This window comes from Hoplias malabaricus, chromosome 16, assembly GCF_029633855.1.
Source record: "Hoplias malabaricus isolate fHopMal1 chromosome 16, fHopMal1.hap1, whole genome shotgun sequence".
In the NCBI taxonomy this organism is placed as follows: domain Eukaryota; kingdom Metazoa; phylum Chordata; class Actinopteri; order Characiformes; family Erythrinidae; genus Hoplias; species Hoplias malabaricus.
In genome coordinates this window covers 22,156,223-22,178,763 of record NC_089815.1, presented here as the reverse complement: position 1 = coordinate 22,178,763, position 22,541 = coordinate 22,156,223, and the positions used below count along the sequence as shown (strand labels likewise).

The 22,541-nt window shown below is 39.8% G+C and overlaps 1 protein-coding gene across 1 annotated transcript; it reads right to left on the bottom strand.

Moving 5' to 3' along the window:
* Positions 1-9,371: 9,371 nt before the first annotated feature.
* Positions 9,372-20,758, bottom strand: LOC136671418 (complement component receptor 1-like protein). Its single transcript, XM_066647083.1, has 5 exons — positions 20,657-20,758; positions 13,811-13,984; positions 9,855-10,049; positions 9,589-9,762; positions 9,372-9,495 (listed from the first exon to the last, which is right to left on the bottom strand). Exons 1-5 carry the CDS (start codon positions 20,718-20,720, stop codon positions 9,398-9,400), a joined length of 705 nt encoding a protein of 234 aa, XP_066503180.1. The 5' UTR covers positions 20,721-20,758; the 3' UTR covers positions 9,372-9,397.
* Between the last annotated feature and the right edge of the window lie 1,783 nt (positions 20,759-22,541).

Below are 22,541 nucleotides of genomic sequence, written 5' to 3'. Positions count from 1 at the left end.
TAAATCTAGCTAACTTTCCAGTTAAACCTGGTTCAGCAGCAAAAAATCTTGGTGTCATAATTGACCCGGATTTATCATTTGATCAACACATAGGTAGTATCACTAGGACAGCTTTTTTACATCTTCGCAATATTGCTAAGATTAGAAATGCCTTATCCCTCCAGGACGCAGAAACATTAGTACATGCCTTTATTACTTCAAGGCTTGACTACTGTAACGCACTACTGTCAGGATGCACCAGCAGCAATTTAAGAAAACTTCAACTAGTTCAAAATGCTGCAGCTAGGGTCCTCACTAAAACTAGAAAATTTGAACATATCAGCCTAGTTTTATCATCACTTCATTGGCTGCCTGTTAAATTCCGCATTGACTACAAAATTTTGTTATTAACATATAAAGCTCTACATGGGCTTGCTCCTGAATATCTTCAAGATACAATTTCCTATTATGAGCCTCCACGTTTACTCAGATCACAGAATACTGGATTTTTAAATGTTCCCAGAATTCAGAAGGCCTCAGCTGGGGGAAGAGCCTTTTCTTATAAAGCCCCCCAACTCTGGAATGATCTTCCAGAAAATGTTCGGGACTCAGACACAGTCACAATCTTCAAATGTAGGCTAAAAACTCATTTGTTTAGTTTATCATTTGGTAGCTAATGCTCCCCCATAGATAAAGGCGGCAGATCCGGGGGGTCCATGGACACAGGGAATTATAGTAAACTGAGACGCTGGTGCTGTCGTCCCGCCGCTTCTCGCGATCACTCAGGTTTGTTGACGGTGGAGCGGAGGGATGCCAGTGTTTCAGGATGCTCCCGTGTCTGTGTGTCCTCCTGGTTCTCTCCTTTTAGTTAATGCTGTCATAGTCAGATCTGCCGGAGTCATTAGCCACACTCTGGAAATTTTCATATTTTCTACTTTACAAACACAAAACAGTTCAAAACTAATTCCATCCCTTTACATCTTTCCGAGTAAACGACTGCCCACCTGTCTGTCTGGACACTGATGGATGACTGTCGAGATCCTCCTCCACGCTTCAGACCAGCTGCCCACGCTCCAGCAACCACCAAGTGCCTTGAAGCTGTCCCTACACTGAAGTTCTCATGGACTACTAACTATCATCACCAGTAGATTGACCAGAGGAGGATGGGTCACCCCTTGTGAGCCTTGGTTCCTCCCAAGGTTTCTTCCTCAGCTGGGGGAGTTTTTCCTTGCCACTGTCGCCCCTGGCTTGCTCACTTGAGGGTTTTACATTTGTTTTTACAATTCATGTCAAATCTTTGTCTTACTGGAATTCTGTGAAGCTGCTTTGTGACAACATCAGTTGTGAAAAGCGCTATATAAATAAATTTGATTTGATTTGATTTGATTTGATTTGACTGAACACAACCCTTTACCCTGTTTACTGAGCAGAAGTTGATCCTCAGACTTTCTCTGAATCAGCAAATACACAAACATCAAAAAAACAAGACTTCATTGTTATGCTTCTATAAGCAGTGAACAGATCTGTAGCTAAAACCTTACACAAACAGGTAACGGAATCACTCCCTCATTACAGGACTGATGTAAGCCAACTTCACCTGTGTGTTTATATCCTCGCACACAAACAAATGAAATATGATCCAGATGCTTTAAATAGATTTTTGTTCTTCCTCCAAACTTTAGCTCTATTTTATTGACATCCATAACATGAACATCCACAGTGCACGGTTCTGAAACAAACCCAACACGTCTTTATCAATATCCATTAAATCACTACAACAATACACAGTACAGGCAAAGACACAGAGAACCTGATTTTTCCCCATAACATCTCTGCAGTAACATCATAAAGCTCAGTTATGAGGAAATCTGTTTAGTCATGTTTTTTTTTTTTTTTTTTTTGCAGTCCATAGCCGGATACAGCCAGAGTGAACTGTTTGAGAACATTTTATGTTTGTAACTGACCCCCGACTGCAGTTAGAGGGACAGGCAAACAGAATCTGACCTGCTCTGTGGTGTTTTAATGATTATTAGATTATTATAATCAGCTCCACTGTGCCCTTCTTTGTTAAACTTTATAAAATTTGTTCAAACGTTTTTACCTCATAAACTCTTGGGTGATTAATTAAAATATTATGCTAGTTCATTTTCTGATTGTTATTGTCACACTGGAATCTAAAACTTAAAACTGGAAGTTAAAACTTTTTAACTTTTTAATGGAACTCTATGAAGCTGCTTTGTGACAAAATCAGTTGTAGAAAAAAACGCTATACAAATAAAATTGATTTGATTTGATTTAAGCACAGCATGAATAATAGTGAAGGAGGGGTAGGAGTTTATTCACACAATTATGTATATTTATAGACTTCTGCATTTGTAATTAGAGGTTAAGGGATGCTTCTTTGTCTTTAAGCAGCTTATTCTGCATAAAAATAATATGTTATATCTTAACTTTTATGGTTTATATAGTTGACTATTTCTGTTTTGCATTATTCCTAAACTCACTATATGCTCATGTTATTATTCAGATTTAAACACCATCTGAAGCTTAACAGAACCATTTAGCTACATACTGTCCACTGTATGTTCACGTTTCACATAGACTCCATCAGTAATGTTGTGTGCTTTAAACTTTTATTATTGTAAGCCACTATTAGACTGAGTTATCAGTGTATTCTAGTGAGAGCAGTACAGTCCTATTACAGATAACAAAGTGCGGGGTATTTGAAATTCTCCACTAGTCACTAACACTTTGTGATAATAGCTAACATGGGTTAATGTCAGAACGTGTCAGATTTCTAAAACACTGAAATGATCTATACTTACTCAAACATCTCCCCTTTCCTGTCCAGTTGCCTTGCATACAGATCATGTGGGGATCACCGTCCTGCACGTAGTACATAGGACAGTCGTAAGTAGATTTTTCACCATCCTTATATTGCTCCTTTACATCTTGTACGGCATGTGAAATCAATGGCGGTGGGCCACATCCAACTCTTTGTACTATTAGGACACACATGACATGAGAGTTGTTGACTGAAGAATCAGAAATGATTATAAAACTCCTTCAATAAGAAAACTCAACACTGTGTGTGGAAAAAGAATGTGATTGTTCCCAGTCAGCTGTGTCTAAAATTTCATGTAGGTATAAATAAAAAAGATAAAAGTGATAGTTATTGACCTACTTTGTCCAAGGAGAAGAAGCTAGACATTTTTGTCTGGTGCTGTTCTAATGAAATGTATAAAGACAACTGCCTGAAGAATATGATCAAATCTCCTTATATCTTTATGATAAATGTCAGGTAAAATACATTTATCATAATAAAAGAAAATGCACCTTGCTACAGAATAAAAAGTGTTAAAGCTGTCCTTCAGGAAAGACACATCATCTCAGTGAAATGGCCAGGAAACATTGTCAGTCTGTTGTTAGTTTGGAACCGTTCGGCGCGTTTCCACCGACATAAACTGGTTCGCAAAGCAGAAAAATTTCCCCACTGGAACCAAAGAACAATAGGTTCTTCACCGCAAACTGTGGCTGAATAATTGAAGAGAAAAGGGATATCATCAGGGACAGGGCAGTTGAGATATAAAGGAAAGGGGAGAAGACTAAAGAAGGTCAGAGAAGGTATAAGCATCAATAGCTTTGATATTATGATAGATGACTTCCACAAGCTTGTGGTAAAAAAAAAAAAAAAAGAGAGTCAGAGGGTTAACCGATAGACCAGATGAACAGACTAAATCCAGAAATGTTTCATTTTTCATTTCACAATATTATTCACAAAAGGAAAATTCCATTGCTCAACATTCATGGACTGACGTAAAAGTCACATGAATTCCAGCCCCACTGTTCTGACAAAGTCACATTGCCACAGATCGGATGTGCAGCATAAGCTTCTCCCACCATCCATTTTCATCCATCAACCAAGGCCTATTTACACCAGACAGGACTTGTTAAAATAGACCTGCTATGAGACCAAAAAGACTAAGATACACCTAGAGAAACAAAACAGAATTTGTTGTACTGAGGCACAGCTTTCCATCTCTCAGCTTTTCACCTATAAATCTTCTCCATGATTTGTTTAACATCTGCATACTTGGTGTTCTGTTGGTCATATTTACTGTTGTGCTCTAGTAATGTGAGTTGCTCTGCTGGCTTGGTTATGCAAATTCTTTGGATAGGAACAGAACTCTGATTGGTCAGCCTGCTTTTAATATGTATGTATAATGCAGGAAACTGCTTCTTTTCGATTAAAGATTCAAAGTGAAAAATCGCATTAATAGATATGTGTGTGTGTGTGTGTGTGTGTTTTCAAAACTTGATTCTTTCCTGCCATAAAAATTCACTTGGTATACACAGGCTTCAGTAGTAAAAAAAGTGATATCAGATGGTGATCTGTGATTTTACTTTTAGTGACAGACGGCAAAGAAGAGACCCTTTGAATTTTATGAGAGGAGATTGTAACTGTACAGTTGTAAAGTTCCATACACTATTTAAAAGGTCCTTACATTTTTCATTCATTCATTCATTCATTCATTCCTTCATTCATTATTCACTGCATATTTGGGTCTGGGTCGCGGGGGAAGCAGTCGGAGCAAGGAAACCCAGACCTCCCTCTCCCCAGCCACCACCTCCAGCACCTCCGGGGGTATACCGAGGCGTTCCCAAGCCAGTCAAGACATGTAGTCTCTCCAGCATGTTCTTGGTCTGCCCCGGGGCCTCCTCCCCGTTGGACCTGCCCAGAACACCTCACCAAGAAGGCGTCCAGGAGGCAACTGGACCAGATGTCCGAACCACCTCAACAGGCTCGACATGGAGGAGCAGCGGCTCCACTCCGAGTCTCTCCCGGATGTCCGAGATCCTAACCCTGTCTCTAAGGGAGAGTCCAGACACCCTGCGGAGAAAACTCATCTCAGTCGCTTGTACCCGCAATCTCATTCTTTCGGTCACTACCCAAAGCTCGTGACCATAGGTGAGGGTTGGGACGTAGATTGAATGGTAAATCGAGAGCTTTGCTTTTCTGCTCAGCTCTCTCTTCACCACAACGGACCAGTACAGAGCCCGCATTACTGCTGACGCTGCCCCGAACCGCCTGTCAATCTCCCGCTCCATCTTTCCCTCACTTCCCTCCGTCTTTTTCCTCCACTTGAGACAGGATCTCACTTCCAACCTGGAGCGAGCACTCCACCCTTTTCCATCTGAGTACCATGGACTCAGACTTGGAGGTGCTGATCCTCATCCCTACCACTTCACACTCAGCTGCAAACTGGTCTAGCAAGAGCTGGAGGTCCCGGCTCGATGAAGCCAACAAGACCACATCATCCACAAAAAGCAGACATGGAATCCTGAGACCACCAAAACGGACACCTTCCGCCACTTGGTTACGCTGAGATATTCTGTCCATAAAAATTATGAACAGAACCGGTGACAACGGGCAGCCCTGACGGAGTCCAACTCCAACTGGAAACCAGTCGGACTTACTACCAGCCATACGAACCAGACTCCTGCTCTGTTTATACAGGGACTGGATGGCTCGTAGCAAAGAGCCCAGTACCCCATACTCCCAGAGCACCCCCCATAGGACACGGTCGAATGCCTTCTCCAGATCCACAAAACACGTGTAGACTGGTTGAGCAAACTCCCACGCACCCTCCAGGATCCTAGCGAGGGTAAAGAGCTGGTCCTGTGATCCACAGCAGGGGTGGAATCCTTTTGGATACGAGGTTCAACTATCAGTCGGACTCTTTTCTCCAGTACAACCGCATAGACCTTACCGGGGAGGCTGAGGAGTGTGATCACCCTATAGTTGGAACACACCCTCCGGTCCCCCTTTTTAAAAAGGGAAACCACCACCCCAATCTGCCAGTCCAGAGGCACTGGCCCTGATGTCCACACGATGTTGCAAAGACATGTCAGCCAGGACAGCTCCACAACATCCAGAGCCTTGAGGAACCCGGGGCAAACTTCATCCACCCCCCGGGGCCCTACAACTAAGGAGTTTTCCTACCACCTCGGTCACCTCAGCCCCAGTAATAGACGAGCCCTCCTGGGGTCCCCAAAATCTACTTCCTCTGCGGAAGACGTGCTGGTGGGATTGAGAAGATCCTCGAAGTATTCCTTCCACCGCCTAATGACGTCCCCAGTCGGGGTCAACAGTTCCCCACCCCCACCATATACAGTGTTGGTGGAAAACCACTTTCCCCTCCTAAGTTGCCTGATGGTTTGCCAGAAACATCTCGGAGCCAACCGAAAGTCGTTTTCCATGTTCTCACCAAATTCCTTCCACACCTGAGTTTTTGCCTCAGCGACAGCCGAAGCCGCGAGCCGCTTGGAACCCCGGTACCTGTCAGCTGCCTCCGGAGTCCCCCAAGCGACTATAAATGTGACGTGGCCTACCTCCTACCCACTAAATCACCACACCCTAATGGTCATAAGAGGGATAATACCACTAATAACCCACTAACAGAATGGGTTATATATATATAAAAAAATACTCTGTGATTATAGTCCGACTACGCCACCTGAGGAATTTCACCTCAGGAAATAAGACTAGTAAAACTAGCCAAGCAACCCAGGTTCGTCTGTTGGGGACAGAGGCTCGTGGTCCACACAATATTTTGTTTTCACAATAAAAATTTTATTTCAGTACACATTCAAACATTACCCTAAAACACTAAAAGACTTTAGCTGCAGCTTTTAAATGAATACACCAATATTCATTAAAAATCATTCAAAATTACTATTTTAAAATGACAACAAGGTGCCATAAACTAGCTGCCACCAAAGAGAGAGAGAGAGAGAGAGAGAGGGAGAGAGAGAAAGAGGACTCTAACAGAAAAAAAACAACAAAATGACAAACTCAAGAAATAACCAATTACAACAAAACCAAAATAAAGAAATGAAAATCAATAAGGATAGTATACACTTAAAGAATAAGACAAAAGAAATAATAAGAAAAGAAAATGAGCAAGCCCGAAATTGGGATATAACCCACCAACTAAACCCAAAAATTGACACAAATAATCTAACAAAATAGGAACAAAAACTTAACACAAAAGAAAATCCACATTTTCCAAAAGAAATACAACTGTCGCAGAATAAACTGTGCCTTGAAAACAAAACAAAAAAGAAAATAACCAAAAACAAACAAAACAATTTGACAGACCCGCAAGTGATATGAATCTGTACAGCGCAGCAACATGACTTAACCACGACGTGGAGAAAACAACAGCACAACTTTGCCAAGACGTGGAGAAAACAGCAGCACCACGAGAGGAGGAGCAGCTAGGAGAATGTTTAAACTCTGTTTAAAAGGAGTTTCTCTATCTCTGTCGGCACGGAGGTGCGACAACCGATAGAAGAGGGGGAGCAGCTGGCAGTGTGACGGTTCTAACGAAACATAGAATGTAAATACAAACGACGGCTGGACATGTTCTTAGAGAGAGTAAACATGCCTACCTGGCATTAAGCTGTGAAGCAGCAAAATAGCGAAGATGCAAAGCACAGAACAGCAGCGATGCGAAGCAGAGAATGATTGAAGGCCTCAGACCATGGCACAACACCCACAGCAATCACTACTAAATACACACAAGTTACTCCACACATTGTAACCCCACACAAATAAGGAAAAATATACCGACACCCAAGGTCCTACCTAAAATAATTAAAACACACAAATCGTTGCAGTTGTACCTGAATCCACCACGCCAAACCAACAACAGGAGGGTCAAGTTCACCGGAAAGGGGGGGGGGGGGGGGGCAAGCAGGTCAAACGAATCACTACGTCCTCCTACTCCCCCTTCTTATAGGGCTACAGTGACATCCCCCAATTAACCCTTGACATTACCCTTATATCAGTATCAAATGGAAATAAATAAAACACAATCTGCCACATAAAGTCAATCATCAAAATGTGGCCTAGGGTATCCTGATGTCAGGTGTACTTGTGGACACCCTTATGCTCGAACATGGTGTTCATAATGGACAAACTGTGATGAGCACAGAAATCCAATAACTGAACACCACTCAGGTTCAGATCAGCGGGGCCGTTCCTCCCAATCATGCCCCTCCAGGTCTCACTGTCATTACCCATGTGAGCGCTGAAGTCCCCCAGCAGAACAATGGAGTCCCCAGAATGAGTGTTCTCCAGCACACCCTCTAGGGTCCCCAAGAAGGCATGGTACTCTGAACTGCTGTTCAGTGCATAAGCACAAACAACGGTCAGAGCCCTTTCCCCAACCCGAAGGCGCAGAGAAATTACCCTCTCGTCCACTGGGGTAAACCCCAACGTACAGGCGCTAAGCCGGGGGGCTATGAGAAAGACCACTCCTGCCTTACACCTCTCACCCTGGGCAACTCCAGAGTGAAAGAGCATCCAGCCCCTCTCAAGAAGATTGGTTCCAGAGCCCATACTGTGTGTCGAGGTGAGCCCAACTATATTTCTCAACCTTGCACACCAGCTCAGGCTCTTTTCTCACCAGAGAGGTTATGTTCCATGTTCCAAAAGCCAGTTTCAGTAACCAAGGGTCAGAACGCCAGGGTCACTGACCTTGGCTGCAACCCGATCCACAATGCACCAGACCCAGATTACTACCTCTCCCACAGGTGGTGGGCCTATGGGACCCATGTTACTCCTTCGGGTTGAGCACGGCCGGACCCCATGAGTGAAAGTCCGGCCACCAGGCGCTCACCAAGGAGCCCTTCCCCCAGGCCTGGCTCCAGGGTGAGGCCCCGGTAACCCTACTCTGGGCAAGGGAAGCTGTGTCCCTGTTCTTAATCTCTTCATCCCTGTCTTTACGGATCACTCTTTGTCTGGCCCATCACCTAGGACCAATTTGCCTTGGGAGACCCTACCACGGGCTCATTCATTCATTAATTAATTAATTCATTCATTATCTGTAACCGCTTATCCAGTTCAGGGTCATGGTGGGTCCAGAGCCTACCTGGAATCATTGGGCGCAAGGCGGGAATACACCCTGGAGGGGGCGCCAGTCCTTCACAGGGCAACACACACACTCACACATTCACTCACACACTCGCACCTATGGACACTTTTTGAGTCGCCAATCCACTTACCAATGTGTGTTTTGGGACTGTGGGAGGAAACTGGAGTACCCGGAGGAAACCCATGCGGACACAGGGAGAACACACCAAACTCCGCGACACTACCTGCTGCACCACCTGCTGCCCCCCTTACATTTTTTATTGGATAATATTAATACATTTTAATATCATGCCATTTTTAAGTACTGCATATTAACCAATTTCCTGAATAGCTGTACATTAACAAGTGACTATGTTGAGTGAAAAGTATTCTTTCCATATGATTAACAAATCAGTACTTACCAGTGCAGTATCTCATTGACTGCCATCGACCGTCCCAACCACAGGTGACGGTGAACCTCTCAGGTTCATATCCAGGCTAACACTGGTATTCAATACGTTCACCTGGTTTATAAGGACGTTCTGATTTCCTCAGGATTCTTGCATTTTCAACTATTGGCTCAGGACACCCAGGCTCTGAAAGACAAAGGCAAGATATATTTCACAATTTTCTTCTTTAAAATAAAAGCAGTGTGAATTATCTGCGTGCTCCAAAAGACAGGGACTTACCCTCACACAGTGGATTTGGAGTCCAGCCATTTTTTGTACATGTGGCATATGTAGCTTTTTGCTTATAACCATCTTCACAATAGTATGACACACGAGTCCCGAGTTTTCTATCCCAACTAAAATAATACCGAGGATTCTGCACATGCTGATACATAGGAACATCACATTGAATTTCTGCAAAGATATTTAAGTTTTCATTAGTGTAAGTTATACCTGAAAAACTTAAAAAATATTTTTTGGATTTGAAATGTCTTAACGTTGTTCACCTTCACACACAGGAGGTGTCTCCCATTCTCCACTGTCCAGGCACTTAATCGTTTGTGTGTTTTGTTTTGTTAAAGTCCCCCAGTAGTTTTCTGAGCAGGTGATTGTTAGAGTCTCTCCAATTCTGAAGACGTTTTTCCCTCTTGGACTTGTGCTTTCAACCCCGTAGCTGACGGACTCAAGCCGACAAACCTTTTCTGTCGCAGACAAAAAGAGATAAAATAGAACGGAGCTGACCTTTTCACCTGTTTCAGAGTACAAGGCTCTAATGTCACCCCAGGTATGTCTTTAGTGGTGCCATGTTCTGCTGCTGCCCTGTGTCAGTTTATTCTGTCATGGGCCTGCACCTATTGATGGTCATGTGATACGGCTCACATTTTTTCCCTCTGCTATTTATGTTTAATAGTCTGTTTTATTCATCTTGTTAGTCATTGTATATTTGTAATGGTGGTTTATTGTTAGTGTTGTTTCTACTTTTATATTTTGTAGTTTTTGTGTTTATGGTAGAGCTGGCGATAAACAAAAAGGTAACGAATTAACCTCATAATTTACTACGATTAATCGCAATTAAAAGCACTGTCCCTTGTTAAGCTTTAAATAATTTAGGTGAGATAAAAAAAAATCTATGTAAGATCAACACAATATACATGTTTTTACAGCAGTAGTGTCTATTGATCAAAAAATGTAGTCACAACAATAAAATTACGCTTCTACACTGAGCTGCATGCACCAAAGTAGATTGTTTAAGACTCGCTGACCAGGAGGAAAGATGCATCCTTTCATTGTGAAATGAAGGAATGGACCCTGATTAGTGTTTTTCTGTGCAGCACTGTATCACAAAATTAGAGTTTTCATTTATTTTTCAAGTTATTTCTATTTGAAAAACACAAAATTAAAAACTTAAACGTATAAGAAAAAACAAACTGATTCCAGATTTCTATGATTATTCATTGACCAGGCACATGGATGTTTATTTTCACTTTAAGCTCAAACGTGAGTCTCTTGCAAACATGGGGGCTCCAAAGAGACTGAGACGAATGCTGACAAAATGAGTTTAATATTCCCATGATTCTCATTTTAACAGCCTTCATACCGAAATGAACATACAAGAATATAAAACTGATGAAGAGCTAATAAGCAGCAAATTCTTCTCATTTACATGAGATTTATGGGTTTCAAGACTTAATTCCGTACACATCCATTAAATCACTATGACAATACACACACATATATACATTCTGAAAATGGATTGCCCCCCTCCCTCCTGGGTGTATTCCTGCATTGTGCCCAGTGATTCTGTGTAGGCTCCAGACCCAACGTGACCTAGAAGTGAATCAAGTGATCTCAGAAGGAATATAGTCAAGATTCAACAACTCCCACAACACATGAGAGTTGGGTTGACTTTGGGTGGCTTGGATGTGTGTGTGTGTGTGTGTGTAGGGCCATGTCTACCCTAGGATTTAAGTGGTATAAATAGAATAGGCACAAGGTAATTGGGGCATTGCCCACATGGTAACTTCACAAAACATACAAATATATGAGTGACAATAATTAGACAAGTTTCCTTTTCTCCCTCAAACACAAATCCCTCAGAACATTCATATTCCACTTTATGTTCTTCTGGGTAGTGGTCCATAACATTGTCTGGTTTTTAAATGAAGCCATTGCTTATGTTCATTATAGGTCTTGGACATGAAGACCATAACACTAGTAAGAAAGGCATTGTTATCATTACAATACAAGCGAATGAAATCAAACTGAAAGAGTAGTATACACCAAAGTTGATGGTATGTCTGTATTATTATATATTTCATGTTATATCACAAAGAGAGAATAGCTTTCCCACCCCAACGCCCCGTGTATTACCAGACATTTTAACATCATACATGCACATATATAAACCAGGTTTTTATGGTATTTCTGGTTTTAATTTAATTTTTTTAAAGTCAGCATGACTTTGAAATGGTCTCATATCTCATTGAGAAACCCCACAAAAATAACTTTACAAACTCTTTCTTTCCTTTAGCTTTCCATGTTTAAAGAATGTGAATTAATGTTTACAGTGTACAAAGTGAACTCATGATATTAATATTTACCAGTTCATATTTTTATGCCAAGATTCTATTCAATGTTCAATTGTTTTATATGATAAAGTATACAATTCAAGAACTCTAGTTATAAAAAAAACAAACAATAATAATAATTATAATAATAATAAGGCGGCACAGTGGGACAGCAGGTTGTGTGGCAGACACACAGCTCTAGGGACGTGGAGGTTGTGGGTTCAATGCTCCGGGAGACTGTCTGTGAGGAGTTTGGTGTGTTCTCCCTGCGTCCACATGGGTTTCCTCCGGGTGCTCCGGTTTCCTCCCACAGTCCAAAAACACACTTTGGTAGGTGGATTGGTGACTCAAAAAGTGTCCGCAGGTGTGAGTGTGTGAGTGAATGTGTGTGTGTGTGTGTGTGTGTTACCCTGTGAAGGACTGGTGCCCCCCCAGGGTGTGTTCCCACCTTGTGCCCAATGATTCCAGGTAGGCTCTGGACCCACCGTGACCCTGAACTGGATAAGCAGTTACAGATAATGAATGAATGAATGAATGAACTGATTCCAGATTTCTATGATTATTCATTGGCCAGGCACATGGATGTTTTATCACATTGAGTGCAAACATGCCGAGTCTCTTACAAACATGGGGTCCCCAATGAGACTGAGATGAATGCTAACAAAATTAATTTAATATTTTCATGATCCCCATTTGAACAGCCTTCATACGGACATTAAAATATAAAACTGGTAAAGAGCTCCTAAGTAGCAAAGTTCTTCTTATACATTATTTGTGTTTTTAAAAACAATACCAACTTCCATGAGATTTATTTTCTCATAAATGTGTGACAGGGACCTGGATAAAGAAGTTTCACATTTTTCATTTCCCAACATTATTCACAAAAGGAAAATGCCATTGCTCAACATTCATGGACTGACGTAAAAGTCACATGAATTCCAGCCCCACTGTTCTGACTGAGTCACATACTTTTTTCAAAGATTCAAAGTGAAAGACCACATTAATTGGTGTGTGTGTGTGTGTGTGTGTTTGTTTGTTTGTTTTAAAAAAAACTTGACACCACACCCCCTCTGTCACGCCCTCGTCCTGTCATGTCTGTTTTGTCAGCCATGTGTTCTCTCAGCACATGGCTCTGTTTTGTTGTTGCTCTAGTCCCGCCTTTGTTCCACCTCCTCGTTTGTGTCTCATTTGTTACCCTGCCCCCTCGTTATCAGTCTCAAGTGAGTCTCATCTGTGTTTTGTATTTAAGTCCCCTTCCTTTTGTCTGTCATTTGTCTCTTACGCGTTTCATTCCCCAAGTCAAGTCGTGTTGTTGTTGTGTGTGTTTCCCTGTCCAAGTCTGCCTGTCTTTGTTTTGTTATATTCTTTTGTAAATAAAGTACTGTGTTTTAGCGAGTGCGTCCGCCTCCGTCAGTCCGCTCCGTGATCCCTGACACCCTCGACTATTCACGTGTCATACACAGGCTTCAGCAGTAAAAGGGTGATACCAGATGGTCATCTGTGATTTTAGTTTTAGTGACAGACGACAAAGAACAGACCCTTTGAAGTTCATGAGGGGAGATAGTAACTGTACAGTTGTAAACATCTTACATTTTTCAATTGGCTAATAGTAATAATTAATACATTTTGTTCATTCATTCATTCATTCATTATCTGTAAACGCTTATCCAGTTCAGGGTTGTGGTGGGTCCAGAGCCTATCTGGAATCATGGGGCACAAGGCGGGAATACACCCTGGAGGGGGCGCCAGTCCTTCACAGAGCAATTAATACATTTTAATATCATGCTATTTTTAAGTACTGCATAATGACCAATTTCCGGAATAGCTGTACATTAACAAGTGACTATGTCGAGTAAAAAATAGTCTTTCCATATGATTAACAAATCAGTACTTACCAGTGCAGTATCTCATTGAATGCCATTGACCGTCCCAACCACAGGTGATGGTGAACCTCTCTGGTTCATATCCAGGCAAACACTGGTATTCAATATGTGCACCTGGTTCATAACGACCTTCTGATTTCCTCAGGATTCTTGCATTTTTAACTACTGGCTCAGGACACCCAGGCTCTGAAAGACAAAGGTAAGACATATTTCACAATTTCAAAGCAGTGTGAATTATCTGCATGCTCCAAAAGACAGGGATTTACCCTCACACAGTGGTTTTCCGCACATGCTGATACATAGGAACATCACATTCAATTTCTGCAAAGATATTTAAGGTTTCATTAGTGTAAGTTATACCTGAAAAACCTTTGCATTTGAAATGTCTTAACTTTGTTCACCTTCACGCACAGGAGGTGTCTCCCATTCTCCACTGTCCAGGCACTTAATCGTTTGTGAGTTTAGTTTTGTGAAAATCCCCCAGTATTTTTCTGAGCAGGTGATTGTTACAGTCTCTCCAATTCTGAAGACGTTTTTCCCTCTTGGATTCGTGCTTTCAACCCTGTAGCTAACAGACTCAAGCCGACAAACCTTTTCTGTCGCAGACAAAACAGAGAGGAGCTGACCTTGTCATCCTGTGTTCAAATTACAAGTTCCTAATGTCACCAGATTTTCTCTTGTGAGTGTTGTGTTGAGTGTAATTTAATACTGTGCAGCTCCCAAACATATATACAAGTCAAATATATACCATCTATAATGAAGCTTATGTTGCCTTCTTTTACTCTGAATTATCAATTCCACTTTAAATGGTTCAACCACTACTGGGCACTTGAACATATCTGCCTTTTTTAAAGATTTAGAATCACACTGTTCATAACAGGAACAAAAGCAGGTAAAAAACATGAAGTTATTATATTGTAGACTTCAGAGAAGCTGTATCTGCTGTTGTTCTGAGGTCTTTGCTGTTTTCAATCATTTAGATTCTCCATCCATCCATTATCTGTAACCGCTTATCCAATTTAGGGTCGCGGGGGGTCCAGAGCCTACCTGGAATCATTGGGCGCAAGGCGGGAATACACCCTGGAGGGGACGCCAGTCCTTCACAGGGCTCATTTAGATTCTCAACATGTCAAAATTCATTTGCATAAAGGAAAATTAAGTAGAATTGTCACTAAATTGTGGCTGCAAATCGACAACTCTCAAAGAAAATGAATGTACTAGCAGTAGTGTAAATCCAGGGTCACACAAATAGATAAATGTTAACTGTTAGTTTAAATTAGGCTCATTATATAGATTCAAAAAGTAATGATTAAGATGATCTGACACAAAAAAAACCCTGCAAAAATGGTAGCATCATGTTTCAACTACAAATAAATACCATTTTTTAATCTATTTTTTAATTTTACTGAATTGGGTTCATCTCACAAGTATTTTTCTTAATGGCTATTTTTATTTATTTATTTATTTATTTATTTATTTATTTATTTTTGGTGGAATGTTTAATATCTGTGGTAATGCATTTTGAAGAATTGCTCAGTATACCGTAATAAAGTTTATATTTTATTAAATTTATACTATATTTTAAAAAGATTTCATTATTGATAACACAAATAACTGTTTCAGCTGAATACACTGGGAGATAAAGGGCTGTTTTCACAGACAGTGAGTAAGCCTCGTTCTAGACTATGCCCTCATTTTAATGGAAAATAAAAACTCAAAATACTGCATAGTCACAGACTAGACTCAATCCCTGTCTGGGAAACCACCTTAAACGGTCTTGTTCCACACATTAAATACTTTAGATAGATTCATATTTGCCTGTGCTCTGTTGGCAGCTTTTGCCTGTGCATAGCCATTATTTTCTTTATTTTTCGAAATTTCTTACTGAAACACTTATTGATTCTTAATGAAGATTTCTGTTTTATATTTGATATTGGATCTCATTCACTCTCTACATTACCCAAGTGACACAAATTTTGACCAATCCTCTGTAGAATACTCAGTACTTAGAGTAGAGTTCTCCACAAAAAATTTGTTGGTGCAAAATGCACTTTGTTAAACTCCTCCTAGTGTGTTATAGCTCACATTAACAGAATGATTAACACTTAACCAGAGATGTTAACACTAAATCTTCTATGTTAAGTCATTAAGACAGAAACAAGCACCACAACATTCAAAATGCATTTTAAAAATCTCTACTGACATGAGTTTATAAAACTAAGAACAGTTCTCTTCCACCTCCTGTTCTAAACCTGTGAAAATATTGCAGGCTGAAAACAAGCTCTAAGTTAATTGGCTGTTTGAAAAAAAAACATTGTTTAATCTAAAAACCCTTTTTCATTGTTCTTTTGCACATTTCTTCTTTAGCGATGGTCTAATATTTCCACCTCATCTGATCATAAAACTCAATATTTGTGTGTTTTTGCGATTTTTGGGCCTTTTCCATTCAGGATTTTCTCATGCACATGTCCATAATTCCCAAAAACTTGGTAGATGGAAAACCTGCTATAGAGATAGCGACTGCTGCTATCACACTCTGCCCAAGTTCAAACTCTTTACCTGCTCAAGCAGATAATTTTCCTGAAGAAATCAAAAGTCTCCCTGTCTTCTTATCTCAGTGATACCCATTATTACTCCAAGCTCAACTCATGTAGCTATTTGTTGAAGCATGTGTTTATTTCATTAACTATTTCATAACCACATACATTAATTTGAACAACTCCAACAGCAGCAGTGCTTAGCACCGTTTTAAGCTCTTCATTTTCTCCCTCTGTATCTAGATAGTATCTGCCTGCAGCACTGAAGGACTCCACCAGAGACGTCTCGTATTCTGTTTTGTGGTTTAAACTGAGGAGTTTCACAAGTTGTGTTGCCACAACATTACAAACTGCATCTTGGCTGTTTGTGGAGCTCCATTTACGCTCTGCCATTGTGTGTGTTTACAGACTGAGTGACTGACTGATGGAGCAGCGTTCTACTGCACTTAAGCATTGTGCACTTACCCAGGCGGAAGAAAAAGTAGTTCCCACCAACCGCGTATCATTCAGACAAGATCTCAATAGTTTAGTTACTTTCCACTGTGTTCCTGTTAATGATATACATTACCTCAAATGACTGAAGTATCAAAAGTTTCAATATATTGATTTGCGAATCAATTTTAGAGCATAAAGTTCTGGTGTCGATATTTCAGTATCGATCCGCACATCACTATTTAACATAATATTTGTTATAAATTACAAACCAGATTCCAAAAAAGTTGGGACACTAAACAAATTGTGAATAAAAACTGAATGCAATGATGTGGAGGTGCCAACATCTAATATTTTATTCAGAATAGAACACAAATCACAGATCAAAAGTTTAAACTGAGAGAATGCATCATTTTAAGGGAAAAATATGTTGTTTCAAAATTTCATGGCGTCAACAAATCCCAAAAACGTTGGGACAAGGCCATTTTGTACCACTGTGTGGCATCCCCCCTTCTTCTTACAACACTCAGCAGACGTCTGGGGACAGAGGAGACCAGTTTCTCAAGTTTAGAAATAGGAATGCTCTCCCATTCATGTCTAATACAGACCTCTAACTGTTCAATCGTCTTGGGCCTTCTTTGTCGCACCTTCCTCTTTCTGATGCGCCAAATGTTCCAAAAGATCTGGACTGCAGGCTGGCCATTTCAGTCCCGGATCCTTCTCCTACGTAGCCATGATGTTGTGATTGCTGCAGAATGTGGTCTGGCATTATCTTGTTGAAAAATGCAGGATCTTCCCTGAAAGAGATGACATCTGGATGGGAGCATATGTTGTTCTAGAACCTGAACATAGTTCTCTGCATTAATGGTGCCTTTCCAGACATGCAAGCTGCCCATGCCACAAGCACTCATGCAACCCCATACCATCAGTGATGCAGGCTTCTGAACGGAGCGTTGATAACAACTTGGGTTATCCTTGTCCTCTCTTGTCCGGATGACATGGCGTCCCAGTGTTCCATAAAGAACTTCAAATCGTGACTCATCTGATCACAGAACAGTCTTCCATTTTGCCACACTCCATTTTAAAAGACCCCTGGCCCAGTGCAAACGTATGAGCTTGTGGAGCTTGCTTAGATATGGCTTCCTCTTTGCACTGTAGAGTTTCAGCTGGCAACGGCGAATGGCACGGTGGATTGTGTTCACTGACAATGCTTTCTGGAAGTATTCTTGAGCTCATTCTGTTATTTCCTTGACAGTGGCATTCCTGTTTGAGGTGCAGTGATGTTTAAGGGCCCGGAGATCACGAGTATCCAGTAGAGTTTTACAGCCTTGACCCTTACGCACAGCAATTGTTCCAGATTCTCTGAATCTTTTGATGATGTTATGCACGGCTGATGATGATAACTTAAAAGTCTTTGCTATTTTACGCTGGGTAACACCATTCTGGTATTGCTGCACTCTTTCTGCGCAACAATGGTGGAATTGGTGATCCTCTTACCATCTTGGCTTCAGAGAGACACTGACACTCTGAGAAGCTCCTTTTATACCCAATCATGTGTCAATTGACCTAATTAGTGTTAATTGGTCTTCCAGCTGTTCGTTATATGCTCAATTTCCTTTTTCCAGCCACTTATTGCTACTTGTCCTAACTTTTTTGGGATTTGTTGACGCTGTGAAATTTTGAATCAACATATTTTTCCTTTAAAATGTTACATTTACTCAGATTAAACTTTTGATCTGTCATTTATGTTCTATTACAAATAAAATATTGACATTTGCCATCTCCACATCATTGCATTCAGTTTTTATTCACAATTTGTTTAGTGTCCCAACTTTTTTGGAATCCGGATTGCATTTGAATTACAGCATCTGTTTACACTTAATGTTTTAGTGCATTTTACACACAAGGTGTTGTCTGTGGCAGAATGTAATGTCTTTAAGCAAATGCACGTTAATGTTTGCCATCTACAGACAGGACATGATTTATTGACATGTAGACACATTATATATTTACCTGTCCAGACATGATATTCTACACGGTTTTGGCCCCAAATGCATTCTATATTCTGTGCTCGGGTTTTGAAATGGGTAGGTTTTGACAGTTTGGTGGCAGGATCAGGGCTGTTTCTCTCACACTCTCAGTGAATGCGACTGACAATGTGTCCTGGTTTTGTGACTGCAAACCTCATAGACTGAATATGGCCTGCCTACTAGGAGAAGCCTTTTCCAGAAAAACAAACATGGACACTGACCATTTGTTTTGAAGTGGGTAAACTACCCTTCATACTTCATCCACAAAAAATCCCAAAGAAAATACAAAAGAAAAATACGCTGCCTGTGAGTTTTCTTAGTCTGTGGTTTGGGCGTCTTGAGGCATGTTTACTTTACTCTCATGGTTCACAAAGCTGCTGTTTTCCCCAGGACAGCATTAGAGCCATATAAGTGGATAGGGTCAGGATAAAGCAATGGGTAGCCCACTGTTTACAGCAGGTTCAGATCATAGCAAGATTGTGGAAATGACACTTGCTGCAAGAAGGAGTTGCAAAGTGAGATTGAGTCAACTCCAAGAGTTTCAACTCTCTGGATCATTGGCCAAGAGTTGATCCCCACTTCCAGATGCTCAAAGATTTGATTCGTTGGGAGGCGGCTCTAAAACTTGGACTTTAGTCCACCTGCTTTCATAGTAAACAAAGATGTTGCTCTGCAGGATGACTTCGGAACATAACTTTTCACAGCAGTATCTGCCTCATGTCATAGGACTGTGAGGAAGAAAGAGGATTTTTTAGATAGAATTAGAGAGTCAGAGAATACATGCTGATGATTTTAAAATATGAGATGTGTATGAGAGATGGAATAACATTGCATTGTCACCTTGGTGGTACCTTTTGCTGTCACCGTGATGTTACTCTCAAAAATACATATAGGTTCCTTCAATGAGGGAACATAATTGTACCTTATTCTATTATAATTGTATATTTTAAAATGGTGTTGATTTCATACGCCTCATTTTATCTTCAGAACTTATATTATGTTCTCTACATTTACACAGATCTATAATGAAAGTTTACAAATGTTCACCTCTCCTGGGGAAGAGAAAGTAATGTGCTTTTAGGGAACACAGCTGGACTTTAAAACGTTCTTGTACCTTTAAAGGTACATTTAAATGGTTCGTACTTTAGTCAACAATAATGTACCTCTACCATACATTTTTTCTTAGAGTGTAATGTCAATACAATCAATAGTAAAAATACATTCAGAAAAGAAACAAATGTATAGGTATTCTTAAGATATATTTGTGACCCAACACCATAATATCCTCGATTAACCATTATGACAATGACAATAACTGTATTCAAAACATGTACACCACTAATAGTATATAAAGCAGGAGTATACATATATATATATATATATACACACACACACACAAATAATTATTTACAGAGCATCTGCAAAGGACTATCCGATATTCAGTTAATGTGAGGCAAAATATTATATATTGGATAAGATCAAGCCGACTTATACTCATACGTTATACAGCACTGCATGAGCTTTGTTTAGCCTAAAAAACATTTGTAGCATAGATCTCATCACATGTAAATTAGCTCATAAATTTGCTAATAAATATGGTCAAGAAAAATGTAGCAACATAGGGTGTTAATACAATCTTGAATGATTTTCTATGGATGCTATGCAAAAATACAAATGTAACATATAAGAAATTGTTTTGCTCCATACAATACAGTTTCAAAAATGAGTAAAAAATGTTGTTCCACAAAGGTGAAATTTAATGTCAGCAAGAGTTTGACAGAGTTAAAGAAGTATTTATAATACATAATCAGACATGAATATGATAAAAGTGTAGAGACGTAATAATAATAACATCTTACCTTGTGCAGAGGTCAAGGAACATACCAAAAACGCAAAAATGAAGCTTACAATGACCCCTTGCATTTTAGATCCCAGCCTTTCACTGTCTCAGCTGATCCTTGTGAATTCTTTTTGAATTAGTAACAGCATAGACCACTGTGGATCAATAGATTTTAGTTAATCATTTATCTGAGTTAAAATCTGTTTGTTATAGGTAGCCTAGCAGGATTACTTGTTTGGTTGAACTCTATTAAAACGCAAGCCTAAAATGGCTGATAAGCTGTTCTAATTACCAGATTAAGCACTAAGCAGTGTCTAAGTCTTTGCAGCGTCTTAAGTCTTATTTGACTTTAAGTAAAATAAACAAACATTACTCACTGCTGCCCTCTAATTGCTATAACACCAGGTAGGTGACTGATGATTTGTCACAATGAGATACATGATGAATTTGCAGTCTGTCTGATGACGACTTGTTGATTTAGCATAAATATATGACCATGAGCGGGATACAACAGTGAATATCTCATTATTAGTAATGATTGTGGCGGGCCTAATACAGGATAAAACAACAACTGTTGTAGTGCCTGCCTTCCACAGTCTATGTACTCCAGCGTTTTATATACATATATATATGTAAATATAATTTGTAAAATATAATATATATTTATTATATATTATATATAATATATAAATATAATATGTAAAATTTCTGATCCGGTTACGAATGTTTTTCCCGAGTTACAAAGAGCTGATCTTCAGGATCCAACCGATAGTTGGCGTGGTGTTTGTTCCCAGATTCCTCTCACATGCAGCCACCATGTTCTTCTCATGTGTGACCGTGTAGTATCAAGTCGTATCTCGTTTGTTATAACGTTATAAGTTATAAGTGTTTTTAGTGTTTTTTGCAAACTTTATTGTGCACCATGGCCTCCAAGAAGACTACAAAAGCCGCAAAAAAGACGCAATCAAAAACAGCTAAAACAGCAAAAGGCACAATTTTGAAAAAGTAAAGTCAGTTGTGCACGAAGAAATGGAGAAGCTGATGTTAATTTATGAAGTAATTTAGAAAATGCAATTGTAGTTTTGTTTAAAGTGTAAGAAAGTTCTGTTATCCAGTATCCCTCCCTCCCTCTCTCCTCAGCCGCTCTCCGTTACCTACGCTCATCTGTCACCAAGGTAAGATTACTGTACTGTATTTTATACATGTTTCTTAATATATTTTGTATATGTTCTTTCATCTATTTATTTTGTTGTGTAATTTTACATTTTGTGTGAGTCTTTCATATTGAAAAACATGCATCTTTTCATAATTTAGGACATTTTGAGGACTTGTCAGAGAGTGGGAACCAATTAATCCAATTTCCAATTTTTTAAATGGGGAAAATTCGTTCCAGTTAAAAACTCGATTCTGGAACAAATTAAATTCGTAACTCGAGGTCCCACTATATATATATATATATATATATATATATATATATATATATATATATATATATAAAATGCAAACAAAAAGTTCTTCAAATATATAAAAAGTTCAGCAAATTTAATCTAAGATGGGACAGACATTACCTAATTTGTCTGCAAAATAAAACATGTTTAGTTCAATTACGTTGATTGGTTTTGTGTAATACACACATCTGACTAGTGTTACTAGATTAACAAGCTAGTTATTTTATAAGTGAGAGTCTGAGTGAAGAGACATTGTATGGTTCACTTCAGGAGGGGTATGAAATTGCATTTCAAAATTTTTTGGAATAGTAGTTAGTAACAGTAATAGTTTGGAGTATTGGGAGTCCTGGGGCAATCGGGAATCGGGGAAGCAGCTATATGTGCATTGCTCCAGTTGTTGTAGAGTTGGGACTGTTTGGGGTGTTAATAGCATAAATGTACACTTTTTGTATGTTG